Source organism: Talpa europaea (assembly GCF_964194135.1).
Source record: "Talpa europaea genome assembly, chromosome: 14".
Taxonomy (NCBI): domain Eukaryota; kingdom Metazoa; phylum Chordata; class Mammalia; order Eulipotyphla; family Talpidae; genus Talpa; species Talpa europaea.
Window position 1 is genome coordinate 14,276,262 of NC_140082.1, and position 23,430 is coordinate 14,299,691.

Genomic DNA, 23,430 nt, shown 5'->3' on the forward strand with positions numbered 1-23,430 from the left:
CTTTCTCTCCAAGAATCCTATCAGTGCTAAATTCTTGCTCAATTAAAGTACTGTGGGCACAGGGAGCTCTCCAAACTCAAATTGCTTTGGTTGTTAAAAAAAAAAAACTTGCTGGAAATCCCACAGCTCACTCAGTTTCTCTGAATTAGAGGTAAGTTCTAGATCATGGAATGATCTAGAATGCTGGAGTGATACTAGTCTATATCCAGAAAAGGGACTAGGATACTAGGCCTTAGGGTCCTACCTTCTGGGTCTGGGGAAGGGCTAAGTCCAAACTACAATGGGAAACTGCTGCCACTAAGGTAGCAGTAGTAGAAATAGAGCACTGGAAACAGTACTGGAATAACAAGTACTGGCTGAGTATGTGGATAATTTGACAGCCCCATCTCTCTCAAGGTACTGGAAGCTCTACTTCATATAAAATCAAACTCTCGAGCCTCCCTGGTGGCACAAGGGGTTAAGCACAGCACTGTGAAGCTATCCACAGCCTCTTCAGCATGAGTTCAATTCCCAGCAGGCCAGGGATCTACCCACATGGCGGAACAGACTTTTCTTGTCTCGCCCGCTCCTCCCCTCAGCAGTGTATTTCAGTCTGCCTGTTCGGTTCCCCGCTGTCTCTCGTGAATCCTCTCACCACCCCCCGACCCCGCACATCTTGTATACATATAAATAAATAAATCTTTTAAAAAAATCAAACTTTCTTCCTGCAAATCTATATCCCTTCCTGATTTTCTGAGAGACTACCCTTCTCTATAGTCCCTGTACTCCATACTGAAATAATCTTTGGCTTCTTTTCCTCCAAAGAGCATCAGTCAGTTACCAAGTTTAGATTTCTCCTCCGTACCTATATACCCACACCCTCCCACTAACCACATTCTCACTAGCCCATGAAGATTTCTGCCAAATGATTTCCAATTATCAGAGTAGTCCCTTTAAATTTCCTTATTCCCAGTACAATTATACCCTTCATACCCTCTCAATCCTGATCCCTCCCCTCCTAACCTAGCCTCCCACCTCCATACACACACAAAGTGTACACACAAACCTGCTCTGATCACACTGGTTGCCTCCCTTTCAATGCTCCTCCCTCCATGCCTTCGCTCAGGTTATGTGATTGAGACCAGGACTGCCATGGAGTTCAAGCAGAAAGGCTGGGCTATGGGAAAGGAGACATTTAGTGGGCCCAAGCTGACAGTATAGTTCAGCTAAACATTCAGTCCAACATTGATAATATATAGCTATGCTCTGACTAAGGCAGGAGGGAGCCCCGAAAAGGAAAGGAACCAGTGACAACTGGAGCCGACATTTACTGAACATGTTAGATACTATGGTAAGCATTTTATAAGCACCATCTCCTAATACTAACAATTACCACTCAAAAAGGGAAGTGCTACTATCTCCATGTTACATGAGAAACAGGTTTACAGAGGTTATCTGTGCAAGGTTTCCACTGCTAATTAGAGATGGACTTGCAATTCAAACTCCAATGTACCTGGCCAGTTCTTTACTCAACTGCCACACAACACCATCTACCAAAAGGACGAGCCTTGCAGGGAATAATGTTAACTTACATCAAGTCCTTCATCTCTCCAGTATCATCTGGAAAAAGTCACTTGAAAGGATCAAAGCTCAAATCCAGTTGGAAGGGTTTCTCAAAACTAAACTTCAAATAAGAGGTTGTATGTCACATTTTTATCCATTTCATACTCAAGACCAGGTTCCCAGGGTACCCTTCTGGAGCTGCCTCACTGTACATACCCATGCTCATTCAACCCATTCCAAAACAAATTCTGACAATGACACATGAACTGCATACAGCCGGCTTGCCTACCAGGTCCTTTATGCAGTTCAATATACAAGGTGACACCAATGTAAGACAAGTGAAGATTCAGTTTGGATGCCTCCATCTCCCTCCTCTGAATCCTGATCCAGTGACTGCCAAAGCCAGAAGAGGTTTGGGGAAGGGTATGTGGTTTTGGGGAAAGCTGCTGTGGCTGGCTGGAAAATGGGAAAAGAGGAAGGTTTCACTTCTTCACAATCTGAATGACATCCTCATCTTCCAATGTATGGTCTTTACCCACTTTTTGAGGATTGTGTTTCACAGAGAGACCCCAGACCAGAGCGCTGTATGGAAAGGAAAAAAGAACAGTCAGTGTAAAGAATTACCAGTGTCTCCCCTATCTACTTGGGTGCCACCTTTTTGCTCACTAATAGCCACTGGCCTGCAATAGCCAAGGTCCCCTCTCCCCAGTCAAAAACAACAGTCAAAAACAACCCTCGAAAATACAAAGACTTTAGTTTCCCCAGCAGTGTGTTATAAGGGAGCCTTTATATACAAAGTTGCAAAGAGGCCTCCTTAGAGGTGCAAGGGTTAAGTCTCAGCACTATGAAGCTATCTGCAGCCACTGCAACATGAGTTCAATCCCCGGCCAGGGAACTGACCCACAAGGTGCAGCAGACCTCTCCTGTCTCGCCCGCTGCTCCCCTCCGCAGTGTATTTCAGTCAATCCACCCGCTCTGCTCCCCACTCTGTCACTGGTGAACCCTCTAATTAGCCTGCCTTCCCGCACCTCTTGCCTACACCCCAGCTCTTGTATGCATAATTAAAAAAATGAATCTTAAAAAAAAAGTTGCAGGGCCTCCCTGGTGGTGCAAGGGGTTAAGACACCATCTATGAAGCTATCTGCAGCCACTGCAGCATGAGTTAGATCCACGGCCAGGGAGCAACCCACATGGTGCCACAGATCTCTCCTGTCTCGCACACTGTTCCCCTCAGCAGTGTACTTCGATCAATCTGCCTGTTCTGTTCCCCACTCTGTCTCTGGTGAATCCTCTCACCCTCCACACCGCTAGCCTGTACCCCAGCTCTTGTATGCATAAATAAATAAATCTTTAAAAAAAAAAAAAGTTGCAAAGAAGTACCAATACTCATCAGTGGGTACTGAGAAGAAAAGTAGGGTTTTCCTCCCCTCAACCATGCTAGGAAAATTCTGCCTCCCTATCAAGAAACTGCAATTGGTTATGTTCTCCTGATGTTTAAGATCATATTTTTCTTAAGAACTAGTGATGGAGGTCCTCCCTGGTGGTGAAAGGGGTTAAGCACTGCACTATCTACCAATCCACAGCCTCTGCAGCACGAGTTTGATCCCTGGCCAGCCAGGGAGCAACCCACATGGCTAAGCAGACCTCTCCTGTCTCACCCGCTGCTCCCCTCAGCAGTGTGTTTCAGTCTGCCTTTTCTGTTCCCCACTCTGTCTCTGGTGAATCCTCTCATGCCCCACATCACTGGTCTGTACCCCAGCTCTTGTAAACATAAATAAATCTTAAAAAAAAAAAAAGATGGAGACTGCTGAACAAGACACTGGGAACTAACTCAAAGAGGCTATGAGCTACAAACCAAAGGGTGGAACAAAAAAAAAAAAGGATGTCCATGATGTTATTAGATTGCTTTTGAAGCAAAATGTCTTTAAGGGCCTCCCTGGTGGCGCAAGGGGTTAAGATGCAACCTCTGAAGCTATCTGCAGCCACTGCAGCATGTGTTTGATCTCTGGCCAGGGAGCTACCCACATGGCGCAGACCTCTCCTGTCTCGCCCGCTGCTCCCCTCAGCAGTGTACTTCAGTCAATCCACCTATTCTGCTCCCCACTCTGTCTCTGGTGAATACTCTCACTCCCCACACCTCTGGCCTGTATCCCAGTTCTTTTATGCATAAATCATCTTTACAAAAATAAAGTCCTTAAAAACTTATATTCCGAAAAGAAATCACTGAACAAGATTTCAGTTTTTAAAATATAAATGAAATAACAGGAACAGATTAACTGTAGCATTGTTCATAATGGCCAAGGTTTGGAAACAACTTAAGTGCCCGACAGATGAGTGAGTAAAGAAGATGTGGTATATAAACACAATGGAACATAACTCAGCTATTAAAAAAAAAGTCTTATGGGGCCTCCCTAGTGGCGCAATCCACAGCTACTCCAGCACAAGTTTGATCCACAGCCAGGAAGCTAAACAACATGGCGCAGCAGACCTGTCCTGTCTCACCCATTGTTCCCCTCAGCAGGGTATTTCTGTAGATCTGCCTATTCTGTTCCCTGCTGTCTCTGGTGAATCCTCTCACACACAACGCCCCCAACCCAACTCTGGCCTACACCCCAGCTCTTGTATGCATGAATAAATAAAAAATCAATCTTTTTTTAAAAAATGGTTAAAATGGGCCTCCCTGGTGGCACAAGGGGTTAAGCACAGCATTGTGAACCTACCGCAGGCTCTTCAGCGCAAGTTCAATCCCCGGCTGGCCAGGGAGCTACCCAGATGGTGCAGCAGACCTCTCCTGCCTCGCCCGCTCCTCCCCTCAGCAGTGTATTTCAGTCAGTCTGACTGTTCTGTTCCCCACTTTGTCTCTGGTGAATCCTCTCACCGCCCACAACCCTAGCCTGTACCCCAGTTCTTGTATGCATAAACAAAACTTTAAAAAAAAAAGGTTAAAATGCCATTTGTACAAAAAATAAAAATACATTAATAATAAGGAAAAGTGACCAAATAAAATTCCACTTCCTTTGATAAGTCTCTTCTCCAAAATACTTTTCTTTACTGCCTTTGTTAACTTACAGTTCTAGAGGCTTTTTGAACTATATTCTGCCACATGCAATGCAGGAATTATATATAAATCTACAAAGTTTGAAAAAGGATAATGCCTAATTTTTCCCTAGATTCTGATTCATATAATGGCACATATAATGGTTTGAAGGTAGTGGAAATTAGCACCCACATGTGAAATATACTTTAGATAAAAGAAATGTGAATTTTTTTTTTAAATATTTATTTATTTATGCATACAAGAGCTGGGGTACAGGCCAGAGATGCGGGGGGAAGGGGGTGATGGTGGTGAGAGGATTCACCAGACAGAGCAGGGACCAGAACAGGCAGACTGACTGAAATACACTGCTGAGGGGAGCAGCAGGCAAGACAGGAGAGGTCTGCCTCACCATGTGGGTTTCTCCCTGGCCGGCCGGGGATCAAACTCGTTCTGCAGAGGTTGCAGATTGCCTCAGTGTGGTGCTTAACCCCTTGCGCCACCAGGGAGGCCCAGAAATATGAAATTTAACAAAGGATTTGACTTAGTATTCTTACAACCAAAAAACAAATATTTTTAAAATGTCACTCTTTCTTCTTTTTTTTTTTTTTAATTTATTTATTTATACAAGCACTGGGTACACAGGCGGCAAGAGAGGTCTGCACGCCATGTGGGACCCTTGCCCGGCGGCCAGGGATCGAACTGGCGCTGCAGAGGTTGCGGGCAGCTTCGCAACCCAGCGCTCAACTGCTGCGCCACCGGAGAGGCCCTTCTTTTTTCTTTTTTTAAGATTTATTTATCTATGCATACAAAAATTAGAGTACAGGTCAGAGGCATGGGTGAGAGGATTCACCAGAGACAGAGCAGGGAACAGAACAGGCACACTGACTGAAATACAGTGCTGAGGGAGCAGCGGGTAAGACAGGAGAGGTCTGCCATGCCATGTGGGTATCTCCGCGGCTGACTGGGATCGAACCAGTTCTACAGAAGCTGAGGACAGCTTCACAGCGCTACCTGCGCCACCAGAAAGGCCCTATTTGCAACTTTTTTTAAGTCTAAAATAAAATTCAAAATAAAATGATAAAAAAAATTGTTTTCAGCCAGTATCAAATGTGAAAAAGTACAAAAGGGGCATTTATCCATGGTTTATAGGGAGACTCAGGATCCAATGGAGGCCAGTATAATGCTGGCAGGAAAAATTAGTATTTGTGTTTGAAAAAAGATGAATTAATGAGAGAAAGTCATAGCCCTTTGTACTATCAGTTCTCCCAACTCTGAAGAGGTTCCTAGAACTCTTCCTGCTCCAGGTATGGTTTTAAGAAGACACTACAGAGTTTTAATAAAGCAAAAATTTCAGCAGCTTCTCTGATGGCCAATTTTTTTAATGCTATCCTAAGGATGGCTCAACTGGAAAAGGAGACACCACTAACCATGATACTTACTATTTGAATTCTTTGATAAGGTTTTTGTGAATCTTCATGCAGAAATCCTCCACAGTGGTCCTGGAATAAGGCAACACCACTGGGGATGTGTAATCTGGCAACTGGCCTTTGGGTTTGGTGTAACTAGAACAGAAGGACCAGAGGTTGATTACTTCTTGGAATACTTCTCGTGTTAAATGCAAATCAAACCTGAATACTTTTTAGAAGACCAGACAAGGATAATCTTCAATTTGAGGAAGAAAGTACCTTTAATATGGCCTAGTGGATAAGAATTAATTAATTTATATCTCAAAAAAAAAAAAGAATTATATTAAAATGCTCCAAATGGTGTCACTTAGGACAGTCCAGTTTCATTCCTATGCAACAGTACTTTATCCATTAAGACTTACATCCTCAAGAACAAAAACATGGAATCAGGGGAAAAAAAATTATAATAAATAAAAATAAAATTAACAGGCAACTATTTATCAGAGACATTCTGCAGGGGAGGGAGAGGGATCAAAGCAGGGGAGGGAAGAGCACAAGGGACTATGGTGATGGTGCACGGGTGAACTGGTGGTGGGAATTTTACCAAGACTACACCTGAGAAGCGAGAGCACACACTGTACAAAAATGAAGAATGACGTAAAATATATATGAAAATAAAAAGTCAGGATGTATGACAAAATAACCTATTGTCTGGAACAGATGTCCATAACTAAGCAAATACTTGATATAAAATAATTTCACAAGACAATTTAATTTGATGGTTAATTATAAATCATTAAATTTTTCCCTTGCTGGGAAAAAAAAAAGACTTACATCCTCACTAATTTCAGATAGTCCCATATCTTTTCCAAAAGGTCATCAAAATTCCAGCGGTGATGGGCAGAGATGGGTACACAGTGAGGCACCTTATAGATGATATCTAGTTCTTCAATGGAGATCTGATCAATCTTATTTAACACATAGATACAGGGTATATAAACTCTATATAAGTAGGAGAAAAATAGGACATTAGTCTGGGTTTTGATGATAAGACTATTAGTCTGATAATCAACATGCCCCACCCAGGACGCCAAAACAGACTCTCAAAAGGGATTACAGCAGCTCAGTCACACACACACAACACTCCTAACAAAATATGGTAAACATCCAAAAAGAAGTGAACTATGGGTTAAAAAACATCAAAAGTCAGGCTCCTAGTCCCAGTTAGACAGGTAAAGTTATTTTAAGAAATGTAAAAATGCAAGTATAATTCTAATATCAAATTCCATGATAATTTTAAAAAATAAAAAAAATTTAAAAGTCTAGCAATGTCACAAGTCTAATCTCCAAACAATATGGTAGCTAAGATTACTAATAATTGGGCCTCCCTGGTGGCACAAGGGGTTAAGACGCAACCTATGAAGCTGTCTGCAGCCTCTGCAGCACGAGTTCAATCCCCGCCGGCCAGGGAGCTACCCACATGGCGCAGCAGATCTCTACTGACTCGCCCGCTACTCCCCTCAGCAGTATACTTCTGCTGTTCTGTTCCCCACTCTATCTCTGGTGAATCCTCTTGCCCCCCACACCTCTGGCATGTACCCCAGCTCTTGTATGCATAAATAGGTAAATCTTTTTTTTTTTTAAGATTTATTTTATTTATACAAGAGCTGGGGTACAGGCCAGAGTCACGGGAGGGTGTGAGGATTCACCAGAGACAGAGCGGGGAGCAAACAGGCAGACAGACCGAAAGTACTGCTGAGGGGAGTAGTGGGTGCGACAGGAAAGGTCTGCCTCACCATCTGGGACTCACCCTGGCTGGCCGGGAATTGAACCGGCGCTGCAGAGACTGCGGACAGCTTTGCAGCACTGCGCTCAACCCGCTGAGCCACCAGGGAGGTCCCAATAGATAAATCTTTAAAAAAAAAAAAAAAAAAAAGATTACTAATAATTAGATAAGTCACAACTTCTCAGGCTTCAATGTCCTCACTTATAAAATGCGTAACTCAAAGCATTGGCTTTAGTTTTCAAATGAGGATCAAATAAATTCATCCATCAAATAGGAACAAATCAACTGGAAAGCAATTAGAAAATATTATATCCAAATGCCAGGAATAATTTTAACAATGATTTCAATTGTTATTCAATCTCAAGTTTGTTTTTTTTTTAAGATTTATTTTATTTATATAAAAACTGGGATACAGGCCAGAGGCACGGGAGGGTGAAAGAATTCACTACAGACAAAGCGGGCAACAGAACAGGCAGACAGACCAAAAACACTGCTGAAGCGAGCAGTGGGAGAGACAGGAGAGGTCTGCCGCGCCATGTGGGTTTCTCCCTGGCCAGCCGGGACAATTTCACAGCACAGCGCTCAACACACTGGCCACTGGGGAGGCCCCTCAATCTCAAATATCAATAATAGTAAAAGCTCATGGAGGGGCCTCCCTGGTGGCGCAAAGGGTTAAGCACCGCACTATGAAGCAATCTGCAGCCTCTGCAGCAAAAGTTCAATCCCCAGCCGGCCAGGGAGCAACCCACATGGCAAAGCAGACCTCTCCTATCTCTCCCGCTGCTCCCTTCAGCAGTGTATTTCAGTCAGCCTGCCTGTTCTGTTTCCCACTCTGTCTCTGGTGAATCCTCTCACCCTCCTGCATCTCTGGCCTGTACCCCAGCACTTGGATGCATAAATAAATATTAAAAAAGAAAAGAAAAAGCTCATGGAACAGGGTTTCCGCTATGTATCTTTAGGCTGGAGAAAACAGACTGAGCTCCACCTGCTCTGAGTTCTGTAGGACAGCTACAGAATTTCACAAGTGGATTAATTCTAGGAGAGCAGATTGAGAACCTATTATTTTCAACCACTGTATGATATAGAGTTTAGAAGACAGTCCAGTTCACAAGTAAGTGAAATGTGAAGCTGACTATCATAATCAAACTTCAGAGCAAAGAAGGAAATTAGAAATCAAGACCAGCCCTTCATTTTGTAGCTAAGGAAACCAGGGCCAACAATTATCAATATATGGGCCTCCCTGGTGGCGCAAGGGGTTAGGACACAAACTATAAAGCAATCCGCAGCCACTGCAGCATGAATTCGATCCCCAGGCAGGGAGCTATCCACATGGTGCAGCAGACCTCTCCTGACTCGCCTGCTGCTCCCCTCAGCAGTGTATTTCAGTCAATCTGCCTGCTCTGTTCCCCATTGAGTCTCTGGTGAATCCTTTCACTACCACCCCCACACCTCTGGCCTGTACCCCCATTCTTGTATGCATAAATAAATAAATCTTTAAAAAAAAAGTTATCAATATATGAGATAGCAGCACAATTGCCATGATCCAATATTGTTTTCACAAAAAGCTTCAAATTTAAACTCAGGCATCAGACTCCTTTGTCAGTACCTATTTCCTTCCACCACGTCAATGAGATCATCCGCTGTGGCATCGCTACGCAGAGTCACATCGGCATTATGAATTTTGTATTCAGCCAGAATGCTCTTCACAGTTTCAGCATCCAGCTCACTTTGAGGGCACTGAATAGAAGACAGTGATTGGTAAGAGAACAAAACAAATCTCCCGAGAATATTTATGTACCTGGATAATCCTAGCTAAGGTGCAAGCTCATTTCTGAAGTCTGTATTCCTGTTTGAGAAACTTTAGTAGGAAATACTTAAGAACTAAAACTCTTTCAAAACTCAGTGGAAGGTATTTCTGGACTAAATTGTGTGTGAGCCTCATCCCCACCCAATTGATGTGTTGAAGTCTTAACTACAGTATCTGAGAATGCAAATATGTTTGAAGACAGGGTCTTAAAAGGGGTAATTAAGTATATATGAGGTCAGAAGGGTGTGCCCTAATATAATGTCACCTTACAAGAAAAGGTATTTAATTGGGATACACACAGAGAAGACAATGTGAAGACATGGGGAGAAGACAACCATCTACAAAGCAAGATGAGAGGTCAGGAGAAATGAACCCTGTGCACATCTTTATTTCAGGTACCTCGCCTCCAAAATTAAAAGAAAATGAATTTCGGGCCTCCCCGGTGGTGCAGCGGTTGAGCGCTGGGTTGCGAAGCTGCCCGCAGCCTCTGCAGCACCGGTTCGATCCCCGGCTGCTCCCAGGCCACCGGAGGAGGGTCCCACATGGCGCGCAGACCTCTCTTGCCGCCCGCTGCTCCCCTCAGCAGTGTACTTCGGTCCTTCTGCCTGCTCTGCTCCCCGCTCTGGCCCTGGTGAATTCTCTCACCCTCCCGCGCTTCTGACTGTACCCAGTGCTTGCATAAATAAATAAATAAATAAATCTTTAAAAAAAAAAAAAAAAAGAAAATGAATTTCTATTGTTTAAACCACCCAACCAATCTATGGAACTTTATCATGGCAGCCTTAGCAAACTACTAAACAAAGAATGATGAATGCTCAAATCCAAATATAATGAGAAGGCTCTTTTATACAACATAATTTAAACTCACGCCAGTCCATTCATCTGGACCTCTAGAATGCAAATTGTAGGAAATTCTCAGTTTTCAATTACATGACTTAGAAGCAATATGTGACAAAACTGAACACTCCAATCTTAACACTTATCTTGACTTCCAAGATTCCAAACTCTTCTGGTTTTCCTTCTCAGCCTGACTTTTCCCATCTCCCAACCTCTAGTCATTAGCGGGTCACAAGGCTCAATCCTTCAACCTCTTTTCTATTATAATACTCACTTCTTAGTGCTCCCCACTAAGCTCTTGGCTTTAAAGTTGATAACCACCAAATTTGTACCTCCAGTTCAAATCATTTCTTGCATGCCTACTTAGATGTCTACTTGGGTGTCTAAATTGGCATCTCAAACTAAACATTCTGATCGTCCCCTCCTCACCAAATATATTCTACCCCAAAAACTCCCAGTCATCTTTCACAACCCACGTCCAACCCAGCTGTTAATTCCAACTGTCTACTTTCAAAATCTTTCACAATCAACCACTTCTCTCTCATCTCCTCCACTGCTACAACCACAACCCTGGTCTCAGAAGCCATCATTTCTTGACTAGATAATTGCAGCAACCACTAAAATAGTTCCTCTGTGTCTGCTCTTAATCCATTTCAGTCTATTCTCAACAGCCAAGGTTGATTACATTAAAACCTAAATCAAATCATGTTTACTCCATGGACTGGAACCTTATCAACATTTACCCATCTCCTGCAAAATAACAGCATATATGACCCTATGTTATGACTTCATCTCTTATAACAACTCTCCTACTTGTTTATTAGAACTTGTATGTTTCTTCTACATGAATCACTCTTTCCCAAGATATCCCGTTGGTTCACTCCCTCATGTCACCTCAACAAAGACATCTCTAATCAATCTATTTAAAACTGAAACCTCCCACAAACTCTCTCCACCATCTTCTTTCCTTGGTTTACTTTCATATTTAGACTTAACATCATTTAATGTGCTATATTTTACTATTAATGTTGCTTATTACTTTCTCTTATTAGTATACAAGGGCAGGGATTTTTGTGTCTCTTCCTCAGTCTTTTCTCTTCCACCAAGAACATAAAATAATATTTGGCCCATGGTAGGTGCTCTATAAGTCTGCGTTGACAGAAAACATACTACTTTGGCAGTCATCTATTGATACAAAATCTATTGATACAAAAAAACCCAAGCATAAGATTAGTACCACCCACTCCCCCAAAGAGGAAACAGAGTTACAAAGATAGTAAGTCAGACTCTAATGCCTGTGATTCTATCAGTCATTACATGATCATTGTGTTAGGTCAAACAGTGCTGGGAAAAGTCAGGGAACTTCTAAATTTCATTATTGCTATTCCTTAATCCAGTCCCCAACCCAGACCATTCAGCAACCTGCCTCATATATCTTCTTCTTTACTTACAGTGGCAGTGAGATTAATGCCTCCCTTATCCTTCTTCTTAAAGCCAATGTTAGGGGGTTTGCTGTTTAAGCGAATACCAAAGCCTTCCAGCTCATTTTCAATTATCTTCTTATGTCCCAAGGGTTTCAAGACATCCAAAACAATCAGGATCAAGTTACACGTTCGGGCCACTGAAGAAGTGGAAAAAAAAATAACTTATACCCAAGCAAAGTTCATTAAAGATTTAATGAACCCAAATACTTGAATAGCAGAAAGATGGGCGTAAGGTGAAGGTGCCATTCCTATACTTAAAAGGATTTTTTGCAAATACATACACATGAATTGTTAAGGTTATCAAATATTTATGCCAGAAGTCAATCTGCAACTTATGCCTTGTTTTCTCCAAGTGTATCTAGATAACAGGTCAACTTCTAGATACATCAGTAGAAAAATGAAGATATAATGAAGATATAAACCAGGCACACCCCAAACTCTAGAAACTATTTAGAAAAATTTAAAACAGGAAGGACTCTAAAATATGACTGCCTGGTTAGCAGTAGAATCAACTTTGTAATTTATGAAAAGTTGATTGTGCCTATGTTAAGCATATGGTTTAATGACAACTATATATATATCTATGTAACCACCACAGCAATAACACACAGAACATTCCCATCACCTCCAACAGTTCCCTTGTAGTCCTTTACCATCAACCTTCCCCTCTCTCATTTCCAATCACTGATCTGCTTTCTGTCATGACAGGTTAGTTTACATTTTTAGAATTTCATACAAATGAAACCATACAAAATGTAGACTTTTGTGCCTGGATTTTTATTTATTTTTTTTCAAGCTTTATTTATTTATTTAAAAATATTTATTTATTTTTATACAAGAAGTGGGGTGTAGGCCAGAGGCATGGGAGGGTGAGAGGATTCACCAGAGACAGAGCGGGGAGCAGAACAGGCAGACTGACAAAATACACTGCTGAGGGGAGCAGCGGGCAAGACAGGAGAGGTCTGTCGCGCCATGTGGGCATCTCCCTGGCCAGGCGGGAATCGAACTCATGCTGCAGAGGCTGTGAACAGCTTCACAGCGCTACGCTCAACCCGCTGCAGCACCAGGGGAGGCCCTCTCATTATTTTAAATTAGACTTTTTTGTAAAGATTTATTTATGCACAGAAGTTGGCCTGGTATATAAATACCAGTTCTTGTGTAAATACTGGTTCTTGTATAAATAAATAAATCTTTAAAAAAAAAATTGTAAACAGGGCCTCCCCGGTGGAGCAAGGGCACAGCACTGTGAAGCTATCTGCAGCCCCTGCAGCAAGAGTTCGATCCCTGGCTGCCCAGGAAGCTACCCACATAGCGCAGACCTCTCTTGTCTCTCTCGCTGCTCCCTTCAGCAGTGTATGTCAGTACATCTGCCTGTTCTGCTCCCTACTCTGTCTCTGGTGAATCCTCTACCCGCCCCACTCCGTATCTCTGGCCTGCACCCCAGCTCTTGTATGCATAAATAAATAAATCTTTTTAAAAAATGTAAATAAATACATGAATTTAAGAAAATCAAATAAAATTGAAAATACAGTTCCTCAACAAGACCAGACCTATCTAAAATGATCACTAGCCATACCTACCTAGGAAATACTGTATTGGTGACAGCGCTGAGACTTAACACCTAGTTAATATTATAGTCCAACACACATTTCCATTACTGAACGATGCTGGTCTAGAAAGCAACCACTTCTCTCAGCACATAGAGGAGGTAAGGGAAGAAAAGAGAGTCTGTCTGAAGCTCAGAGCCACAATGTGACCAGAGGGCCAACAGGAGGTGGGACCTCACTGGCACATTCTGCTGCAGTCCATGCTCTAGGGGGCCCCTTTCTCTCCTCCATCCCTCCCCACCCCCCTCAATAAAAAAGAAAAAAAGTAGAAAGCAGTCAATGCAAATTGAAGTACAAAGACTATGGGTACCAGGAGGTAGTGGCACAGTTGGCAGCAGAGAATGACATTTAAAAAAGAAGTATTTGGGGCCTCACTGATGGTGCAAGGGGTTAAGACGCAACCTATGAAGCTGTCCGCAGCCTCTGCAGCATGAGTTCAATCACCCGGCCAGCCAGGGAACAACTCACATGACACAGCAGATCTCTCCTGACTCACCAGCTGCTCCCCACAGCAGTGTACTTCAGTCAATCTGCCTGTTCTGTTCCCCACTCTGTCTCTGGTGAATCCTCTAAGCCCCCTACACCTCTGTCCTGTACCCCAGCTCTTATATGCATAAATAAATAAATCTTTATTTTTACTTTTTTTAAAGATTTATTTATTTATACAAGCACTGGGAACAGTCAGAAGCGTGGGAGGGTGAGAGAATTCACCAGAGCCAGAGCAGGGAACAGAACAGGCAGACTGACGAAATACATTGCTGAGGGGAACAGCAGACGCGGCAGGAGAGGTCTGACGCGCCATATGGGACCCTCACTGGTGGCCAGGGAGTGAACCGGCGCTGCAGAGGCTGTGGCAGCTTCGCAGCCCAGTGCTCGACCGCTGCGCCACCAGGGGAGGCCCTAAATAAATCTTTAAAAAAAAAAAAATTGTATTTGGAACTATATCTTAGTATCTGGAAAAATATTTTTGATAGACATGTTCTATTCAAACATTTGAAAAATATTAGCAAACACAGAAAAGTAACCAAAACAAGAACCAATTATTAACTCCATGAAAACCCAATTTAAAAAACATAGTTCAAGAGAAAAGAAACCAAGTCATAACATACTACTTATCTCAGCATTAAACAAAAATTACAGTTGTTACATAATAATGTAAACCATGACTGATGAGTTAACTAAAAATTAAATGGGAAAGCAAAAAGTAATAGAGAGCTAATTCTCTACTATAATAGGAAACCGATAGACAATATCTATATTTAATCAGGAAATAGCAATATGAGCATAATATTTTAAAATATGAAATAGCAGAAATCAGAGTCAACAATAAGTGCTAATGGGGAATGACAGTAGAGGTAAAGAGAGGGGGGGTAACTGATGCAAATTGTGATTAATGTTTTATAACAATTTACCTGAAACAGGAGGAAAGAAGGAAAGGCATGGGCAGAAGTCAGGAAACCTAGGTTCTACTTCTGAAGCTGCCACAAACAGTGCAACCAAAACATTTCACTTGTCTTTAGTGTTTCTCCTTACTCTTTGAAGTTCCTTCAAGTTCTGACATTTTATTCTGATGAGAAGTCAGAATATTTCCTTCACTGTGATATCATCTCCAAGTTCAACACACCCAGTCTAAGGGAACAGTTCCTCTATCCAGTAAAGGGTTGATATCCCAGGATATTAACCCTAGACTACTCACCTGCAATGACTTGACGACCTCTACCTTTACCATCCTTGGCACCCTCAATGATACCTGGGAGATCCAGAAGCTATATAAGATTAAAGACAGGTAGAATGAGAGAAAGGGGAAAATGAGTTATAAATCTGAACAGAATAAAATGATTAAATATTAAATAGGATGATAATCAAATACAATGATTTATTTCTCAGTTATTCAAAATTTAGGTGATTAAATCCAAACTTCCTTGTGTATGAATACTAATTTTATTAAGCATCTAATAAACATCAGCCACAGACTTTTAATATACTTTGCCTAGTTTAAAATGCCTAACACGGGCCTCCCTGGTGGCACAGGGGTTAAAGTCTTAGAGTTATCAAGCTATCGCCAGCCACTGCGCATGAGTTCGATCCCAGGCAGGGAGCTAACCCACACGGCGCAGCAGACCTCTCCTGTCTCACCTGCTGCTGTCCTCAGCAGCCCATTTCAGTCAATCCGCCTGTTCTGTTCTCCACTCTGTCTCTGGTGAATTCTCTCACCCCACCTCCCACACCTCTAGCCTGTACCCCAGTTCTTTTATACATAAATATTAAAAAAAAAAAAGCTGGAACAATGAATATTAAAAATACGGTAGTATTGGATTATAACCCATAAAGTAAGACGAATATTCATGAGCCCACACTAATATAAATTATCAACTAAATGAACAAATGGCAGAGAAAACAGCTATTTCATATAGAATTCCAATTAAGGTAAAAGAGAAAAAGGATCATCGTTAAGCAAGAAGCATAGTAATAATCTTTTCATAAAATCCCCAGATGGATGCTAAAATGAGTGGACAAGTTTGAGAAACAGGATTTACATCTTCTCAAAGTATTTCTCCCAAAGTATTAAATTACAGAAAGAAAGACAGCTTTCCAATAGAGAAACCCTGAGGTCAGTACCTTAAACAACTAGGAGAGGTCAGTGTCACCAATAAGACATATCAACACCATGAATCTCATGACAGGATACATTAAGGACCCAACATTTCTCTAGCAAAAATACAATCTAATCATGAAGAAACCATCAGACAAACTCAAGTTGAGGAACATTCTGCAGAATAACTGGTCAATACTCTTTAATAGTATCAAGGTCATGAAAGACAGACTGTGAAACCAGTACAAATGCCAGAAGAAAAAGGAGAAATAACTAAATACAACATGGATGATTACAGAAAAAATTTTGGAAAAGAAAAAGGATACTAGTGGGAAAACTGATAAAAATTCAAATAAGATCTGTAGTTTACTAAATATCACACCAAATTTTAATCTATCCCTCATAATTATCCTAAGGTTATGTAAGATTTTAATATAAGGGGCAGCAGAACCTAAAATAATTAGGCTCAGGGAAGTCACCCTCTCCCAACAAGTACATTTATACCTGTACACAGTCTTACTGACATAAAACCCTTAACATATAAACTATAGTGGCAAAAGTAGACAAATGACTACTTGGAGAAAAAATGAAAGGGGCAGGAGCAAGAAGGGACAGAAGCGTGTTCCCTGATGACACAGGGGTTAAAGACAGAGCGCTATCAAGCTATCGCCAGCCACTGTAGCACCAGTTCCATCTCCGGGCCAGCCAGGAAGCTGACCCACACAGAGCAGCAGACCTCTCCTGTCTCGTCTGCTGTCCCTTCAGCAGTGTATCTCAGTGGAGCTGCCTGCTCTGCTCCCCACTCTGTCTCTGGTGAATCCTCTCAACCACCTCCCAAACTGAGTCCTACCCCACTGCTCTGGCCTACATCCCAGTTCTTGTATGCATAAATAAATATCTTTTCAAGATTTATTTATGCATATAAAAACAGGGGTACAGGCCAGAGGTGCAGTGGGTGAGAGACACCAGATTCACCAGAGACAAACTGGGGAACAGGCAGACTGACTGAAATACACTGCTGAGGGGAGCAGCAGGCGAGTCAGAAGAGGTCTGCTACGCCATGTGGGTCACCTCCCTAGCCGGGGATCAAACTCGAACTTGTGCTCCAGTGGCTGCGGGTAGCTTCATAGTGCTGCATCTTAACTTAACCCCTTGCACCACCAGGGAGGCCCTAAATAAATCTTTAGGGTCTCCCCTGGTGGCGCAGGCAGTTGAGCGCAGTGCTGTGAAGTTGTCAGCAGCCTCTGCAGCACTGGTTCAATCCTGGCCAACCAGCTGGTGAGGGTCCCACAATGGTGCAGCAGACCTCTCCTGTTGTGCCTGCTTCTCCCCTCAGCAGTGTATGTCATCAGTCTGCCTGTTCTGTTCCCCGCTGTCTCTGGTGAATCCTCTCACCCTCCTGCGCATCTGGCCTGTATCCCAGTTCTTGTATAAATAAATAAATAAATAAATCTTTCAATAAATAAATCTTTAAAAAAAAAAAGGGACAGGATGGAATGAACTCTTGATTGTGGTGATGTTTTTACCAATGTGTAGGTAATAAAATTACACATTTCATGTACAGCTTATTATAGTGAATCATAATTCAAACAAGATCAGTTAAGATATTGGGGGGAAAAAAAAAGTTCATCAGTTGTCTCTAGAAATTAGATTCTGTAATCTACTTAAAACACTTAGTAAATCCCCTTCTGCTTTAAAAAGGTTTTTCTTCAGCAAAAGACATTTATTATATGGTTGGGTTTTTTTAAAAGATTTATTAATTTATGCATACAAGAGCTAGGGTACAGGCCAGAGATGTGGGGAGAGGACCCACCAGAGACAGAGTGGGGAACAGAACAGGCAGATTGACTGAAATACACTGCTGAGGGGAGCAGCAGGTGAGACAGGAGAGGTCTGCCTCGCCATGTGAGTTTCTCCCTGGCCAGCCGGGGATCGAACTCGTGCTGCAGAGGCTGTGGATTGCTTCATAGTGCAGTGCTTAACCCCTTGCTCCACCAGGGAGGCCCCTTATTATATGTTTTATATAACTGTTGTGATCAAGAACTTAAAAGGAAAATCCATATGGCTAATCTAAAACTCCTAAATCTGGAATATGACTATAATGTCAAAAAAAAAAAACAACTATCTGACAGTATTACACTGAACAAAAACAACAAGGGCAGAAAATATGTTGAGGAAACCCCAAAAGCAAAAAACAGCTAAAATTTAGCTTTTCATTTTTTTTTAAAGGTTTATTTTATTTATTTATGCATACAAGAGCTGGGGTATAGGGCAGAGGTGTTAGGGGTGAGAGGATTCACCAGAGACAGAGTAGGGAGCAGAACAGGCAGATCTACTGAAATACACTGCTAAGGGGAGCACAAGGAGAGACAAGAGAGGTCTGCTGTGCCATGTGGGTTAGCTCCCTGGCCAGTAATTGCTCTCATGCCGCAGTGGCTGGTGACAGCTTGACAGCACTGAGACTTTAACCCCTGAGCCCTTTCCTACTTCAGATTCTATAATAAATAAACATAAATGTACCTCACAACTCACTGGATAGCCCAGTTAAGACAGAAAAATGTCTACACCAAGGCACTCTGGGACACGATAGAGAACTTAGGGATGCCAAGGAGTATTATTTTTCAAGAGAAAAACACACAGCAATTCTTGATATGTTAGGTACTGAAGAAAGTACCAACTACAGGTAGCTGACAATTTCAACATCAGATCCTACTATACTGTCTTCAATTATGTAAGATCTGAATCTTCAGGAAGCTGGATTTTTCAGCAGTTACTATTTTTTTTTAAAAGATTTATTCATTCATAAAACAGCCGTGTACAGGCCAGATGTGTGGGAGGGTGAGAGGATTCACCAGAGACAGAGTGAGGAACAGAACAGGCAGACGGACTGAAATACACTGCTGAGGGGACCAGCGGGGAAGGCAGGAGAGGTCCGCCATGCAATGCGGGTATCTCCCCTGCCAGCTGAGATCAAACCTGCGCTGCAGAGGCTGCAGACAGCCTCACATCACTGCACTCAACCACCTGCACCACCAGGGAGGCCCAGTTACTATGGTTTCAAAGGTAAGCACCACACAAAAAAACCAATGTGGAATAGAAAACAAATGTGGCAGTATCCAATCTGATTCCTATATTTGAGAAGTTATATGATACTCAACAATGCACACACATTTCCCATTAGTATATAACTACAGCTGTAAGGACATAAAAGGTTAAGTTGTTTGGACCCAATTATCTAAATAAACACAACCATTAGATATTCCTTTTGGTCTGGACATCATAAAAAATTACAGGACAGGGCCTCCCCGGTGGCACAGTGGGTTGAGCACAGCGTTGTAAAGCTGTCTGTAGCCTCTGCAGCACAGGTTAGATTCCTGGCTGGCCAGGGAGATTCCCACATGGCACGGCAGACCTCACCTGTCTCGCCCGGTTCTCCCCTCAGCAGTGCTTTCGGTCTGTCTGCCTGTTCTGCTCCCCACTCTCTCTCTAGTGAATCCTCTTACCCTCCCGCACCTTTAGTCTGTACCCCAGCTATTGTATAAACAAAAAATAAATCTTAAAAAAAAAAAAAAAACTACCAGGACAGGGCCTCCCTGGTGGCGCAACCTATGAAGCAGTCCACAGCCTCTGCAGCCTGAGTTCGATCCCCAGCTGGCAAGGGAGCACCCCACATGGCACAGCAGTCCTCTCCTGATTCGCCCACTGCTCCCCTCAGTAGTGTATTTCAGTCAATCTGTGTCTCTGGTGAGTCCTCTCACCCACCACGCCTCTGGCCTGTACCCCAGCTCTTGTATGCATAAATAAATACACCTTTTTTAAAAAATTATCAGGACAAGGAAAAGTGTCATGAAATAATTGCTACCACACCCAACAAGAATATATTCTACTTCACATATACTTTCTTTCCTATCCAGTTCTAAATCTCTCTTAAGGGGCCTCCCTGGTGGTACAAGGGGTTAAGCACAGCACTGTGAAGCTATCCGCAGCCTCTGCAGCATAAGTTCAATCCCTGGCTGGTCAGGGAGATACCCACATGGCACAGCAAACCTCTCCTGTCTCGCCCACCGCTCCCCTCAGCAGTGTTTTCAGTCAGTCTGCCTGTTCCGCTCCCACTGTCTCTGGTGAATCCTCTCACCCTCCCGCACCTCTGGTCTGTACCCCAGTTCTTGTATGCATAAATAAATAAATCTTTAAAATTTTTTTTTAAAAATCTAAGAACTTCTCAAGATATCGCCTCTTCAGATCTCACAGACAAGAATTATCTTCTAAAAAGGGTCTGATCAGGTTATTTCTTTATTAAATGCTTTCTAATGGTTCCTAATTATATACAAGATAAAATTCAACTTCCTTAGCAGACACACAGGACCTCATAATGCAGCTCCAGTTTACCTTTCCAGCTTCAATTTTTAATATTCTCTGTCCCACACTGAAGTTCACACCTCAGCAAGCTATTCACCATTACAACTGACTGAAATTGCCCTTTACCTTCTCTGGCTGGTGAAACTACTTGAACTTCAAGATCTAGCCCCACTATTACTTTCAACATGAATCTTTCTTTGTCATAGCAGACCTTCCTTCCCTGACCACAGTCACTATCCTACCATATTAAAAGTTTTTACATACTGTTTACCTCCCCTGCTAACAATAAGGTTCTAGTAAATTAAAGATCAGCCCTAGTATACAGAGAACCCTCAATAAGTGTTTTTCAAATGCATTCAAGAACGGATTTCTTCTCTTCCTTGGCTTCAGAACTCACCTGGATCTTGGCACCTTTATATCTGATGACACCAGGTACAGTGGTCAGAGTAGTGAACTCATAGGCTGCCACCTCAGAATATACCCCCGCCAGGTTGCTGAGCAGCGTTGACTTCCCAACAGATGGAAAACCCACAAACCCAATTCGAGCATCACCTGTCTTGGCCACATCAAAACCTAAAACATAAATATCAAAAGGAGTAGAAAAGTTATCTCTAGGAGGTAACTTGAAACTCATGTGATTCCTTTCACATTCTGGCTGCCTATCCCTGCAGACCTTATTTCTTCAACATTTTACAGTTTACCTCTAGAGAGGATATAACTCAAGCACACAAAATTCTCCCACAGCAATTCACAACATTTAATGTGATGTTTGATATAAAACTTTTCTGCCATTTAAACTGTTATATGCCTTTCTAATACCCATAGTATTTAAGGGCCAAATATTATATAATTGATCTAAAAAAAAAATGGGTTTCTTTCTTATCTTATAAACCCTGGGAATTATGTGATTGACTGGGTTTGCTGGTTGTTTTTATTCCCCCAATGGCTACACACAAGTTGAAAGTCAAATTTGTGCTCCTTCTCTAGGAAATGCTACAGATCCTATATTACTTTCAGCCCTAACATTATCTCTCTTGGCTTCAACTTATTCCTACTACCTTTGTTTTCCCTTTGCATAATTCAATTACTTCTATTTTTATGTTGTTGACTATGGAACTCCATTCTGGACCAGAACAGGATACATATTAATAAAAGTATAATTCACTTAGACAATATTCATTTGCCTTCGAAACCAGGAGGAATTCTGGAAACATTTCAGGAATTTAGGTTTAGAAAATACAAATTTACTTTGATAGAAATTTTAAAATTATTTTTAACCATAAGCCCATATTATTTTGATAGAACTCTCTCTCATACACACACATGCAAACACAAAGTTGAAGAAAAACATCACAAACCTTCTCCTGGCCCACCACCACCACCACCTTTTGGAGTAATGAGTTCTCTGCGAAGCTTAGCAAGGCGAGCCTTAAGCAGCCCTAGGTGGTGCGCTGTGGCCTTGTTCTTTTGCGTGCGAGCCATCTGCAAGGGAGAAAACACGTTCATAAATCAGAAGCAGCTCCTACAGAACAAAATATGCAGAATAAATGCTTTCCCAGTTCAGAAAGGATGTTTTTCCTAGGTTCTATTAATATCAGTATATCTATTCTTGTCACTTAAAGAGAGTAAAAACTCCAGTCTCTCTACCATGCAGCCCATTCCCTTCAGAGCAAACAACTGAGACCCAAAGAGAAAAGACAGGACCAAGGTCATTACAATTAACGTCCACAGATTTGACTAAAACATCTGCTGATTTCTTTTCCACGGCTTCTAACTGGTGTGCCCCATCAGATACAGGTTCACCACTTTCCCGACTTTAAGGAGCTGTGAGCGCTTCAGATAAGAATCACAATAATGCAGGCGGAATGAACAGCTACCACTCATCTACTTCCAGATCCTATTCCCGGGAGCAATACTCTGGGAAAGGGGGGGTCATCAAGATAAGAGACTCTAGAGGGGCAAGGAGCGGGGGCGAGTGCGAGGCGCGCGTACGTGAGCAGGTCTGGGCTGGAGCAGGGAGCCAAGATTCACTGTCGCTCGCGGGGAGGAAAGGCAGGAAAGACTGAGAGAAACAATGTTCGGACAAGAGCCGAACCCTGGAAGGGGAGCCTGACCAAGGAGTAGGGGCATGGAACGTGGGCAGGGGACGGTCTGGGGAAGACCCGACCAGCCTGTGGGGAGTCAGGACACGCGGGCTCGGCAGGGGAGTCAGGGAACGCCAGAGCCCGGCTGAGGAGACTCAGGAACGCGGCCGGGTCCTGACGCGGCTGAAGAGAGTTCTGTCAGGAGTGAGCACTCGAAGAAGGAACGCGCCGACAGAATGAAGCGCCAGCCGGGTCCATTACCTCGGCTTCGATCTCCGCGATCTTGGCTAAGGTGCTGCTCATGGTGGCGAGTCCCGGAGGGTTCAGTGGCCAACACGCTGCCTCGCGTCACAGAGTCGCCAGCGGACCCGCCGCGGTCAGCCGACGCTACTGCAGCGCGCAGGCGCGGGACTTCCTTCTTCTCGCGAGAGCGTTCCGCGTGCGGCTCCAGACCAGACGCACGGCGCGCAGCCCGTCTCCTCCCCCTCAGCCAGCCACGCCCCGTCCCGCGAGCCAGCGCGGGGTCATAGAGCCCGCGGGAGCGGGGGCCAGAGAGGCCGCCCCAGTCTGTACCTCCTCGAGCGCGCCGAGGGTCGCGCGCCGCTCGGCCCCGCCCCGCCCCACCCGACCTGCGCCCCGCGTCCGGCTCTGCGTCCCGCGCGTGGTGTGCGAGGAGCCGCTCGGCGCCACAGCCCGCAGGCCCGGCGTCCTCGCAGCCCCGGCGTGGGGGAAAAGCGCACTCACGCCCCCACCCCTCTTCCTCGTCAGCCTCCACAGATCAGGGGCTCCCTTTTCTCAGCTGGGTCAACACCCTCGGCCTCCGAGATTGGTGTCAAGACCGACCTTCACCCTGTTTCTCCCTCTGGAAAAAGAAAATGCCCCTTTCCA

At 43.3% G+C, this 23,430-nt stretch overlaps 1 protein-coding gene across 1 annotated transcript; it reads right to left on the minus strand.

Annotated features, from left to right (window-relative positions):
• Window positions 1-1,881: 1,881 nt before the first annotated feature.
• Window positions 1,882-22,845, minus strand: DRG1 (developmentally regulated GTP binding protein 1; the record flags this gene model as incomplete). Its single annotated transcript, XM_084253863.1, has 9 exons — window positions 1,882-2,124; window positions 6,019-6,141; window positions 6,820-6,987; window positions 9,378-9,508; window positions 11,867-12,036; window positions 15,203-15,272; window positions 20,856-21,031; window positions 21,817-21,940; window positions 22,804-22,845. 9 exons carry the CDS (start codon window positions 22,843-22,845, stop codon window positions 2,025-2,027), a joined length of 1,104 nt encoding a protein of 367 aa, XP_084109989.1. The 3' UTR covers window positions 1,882-2,024.
• Window positions 22,846-23,430: the final 585 nt, after the last annotated feature.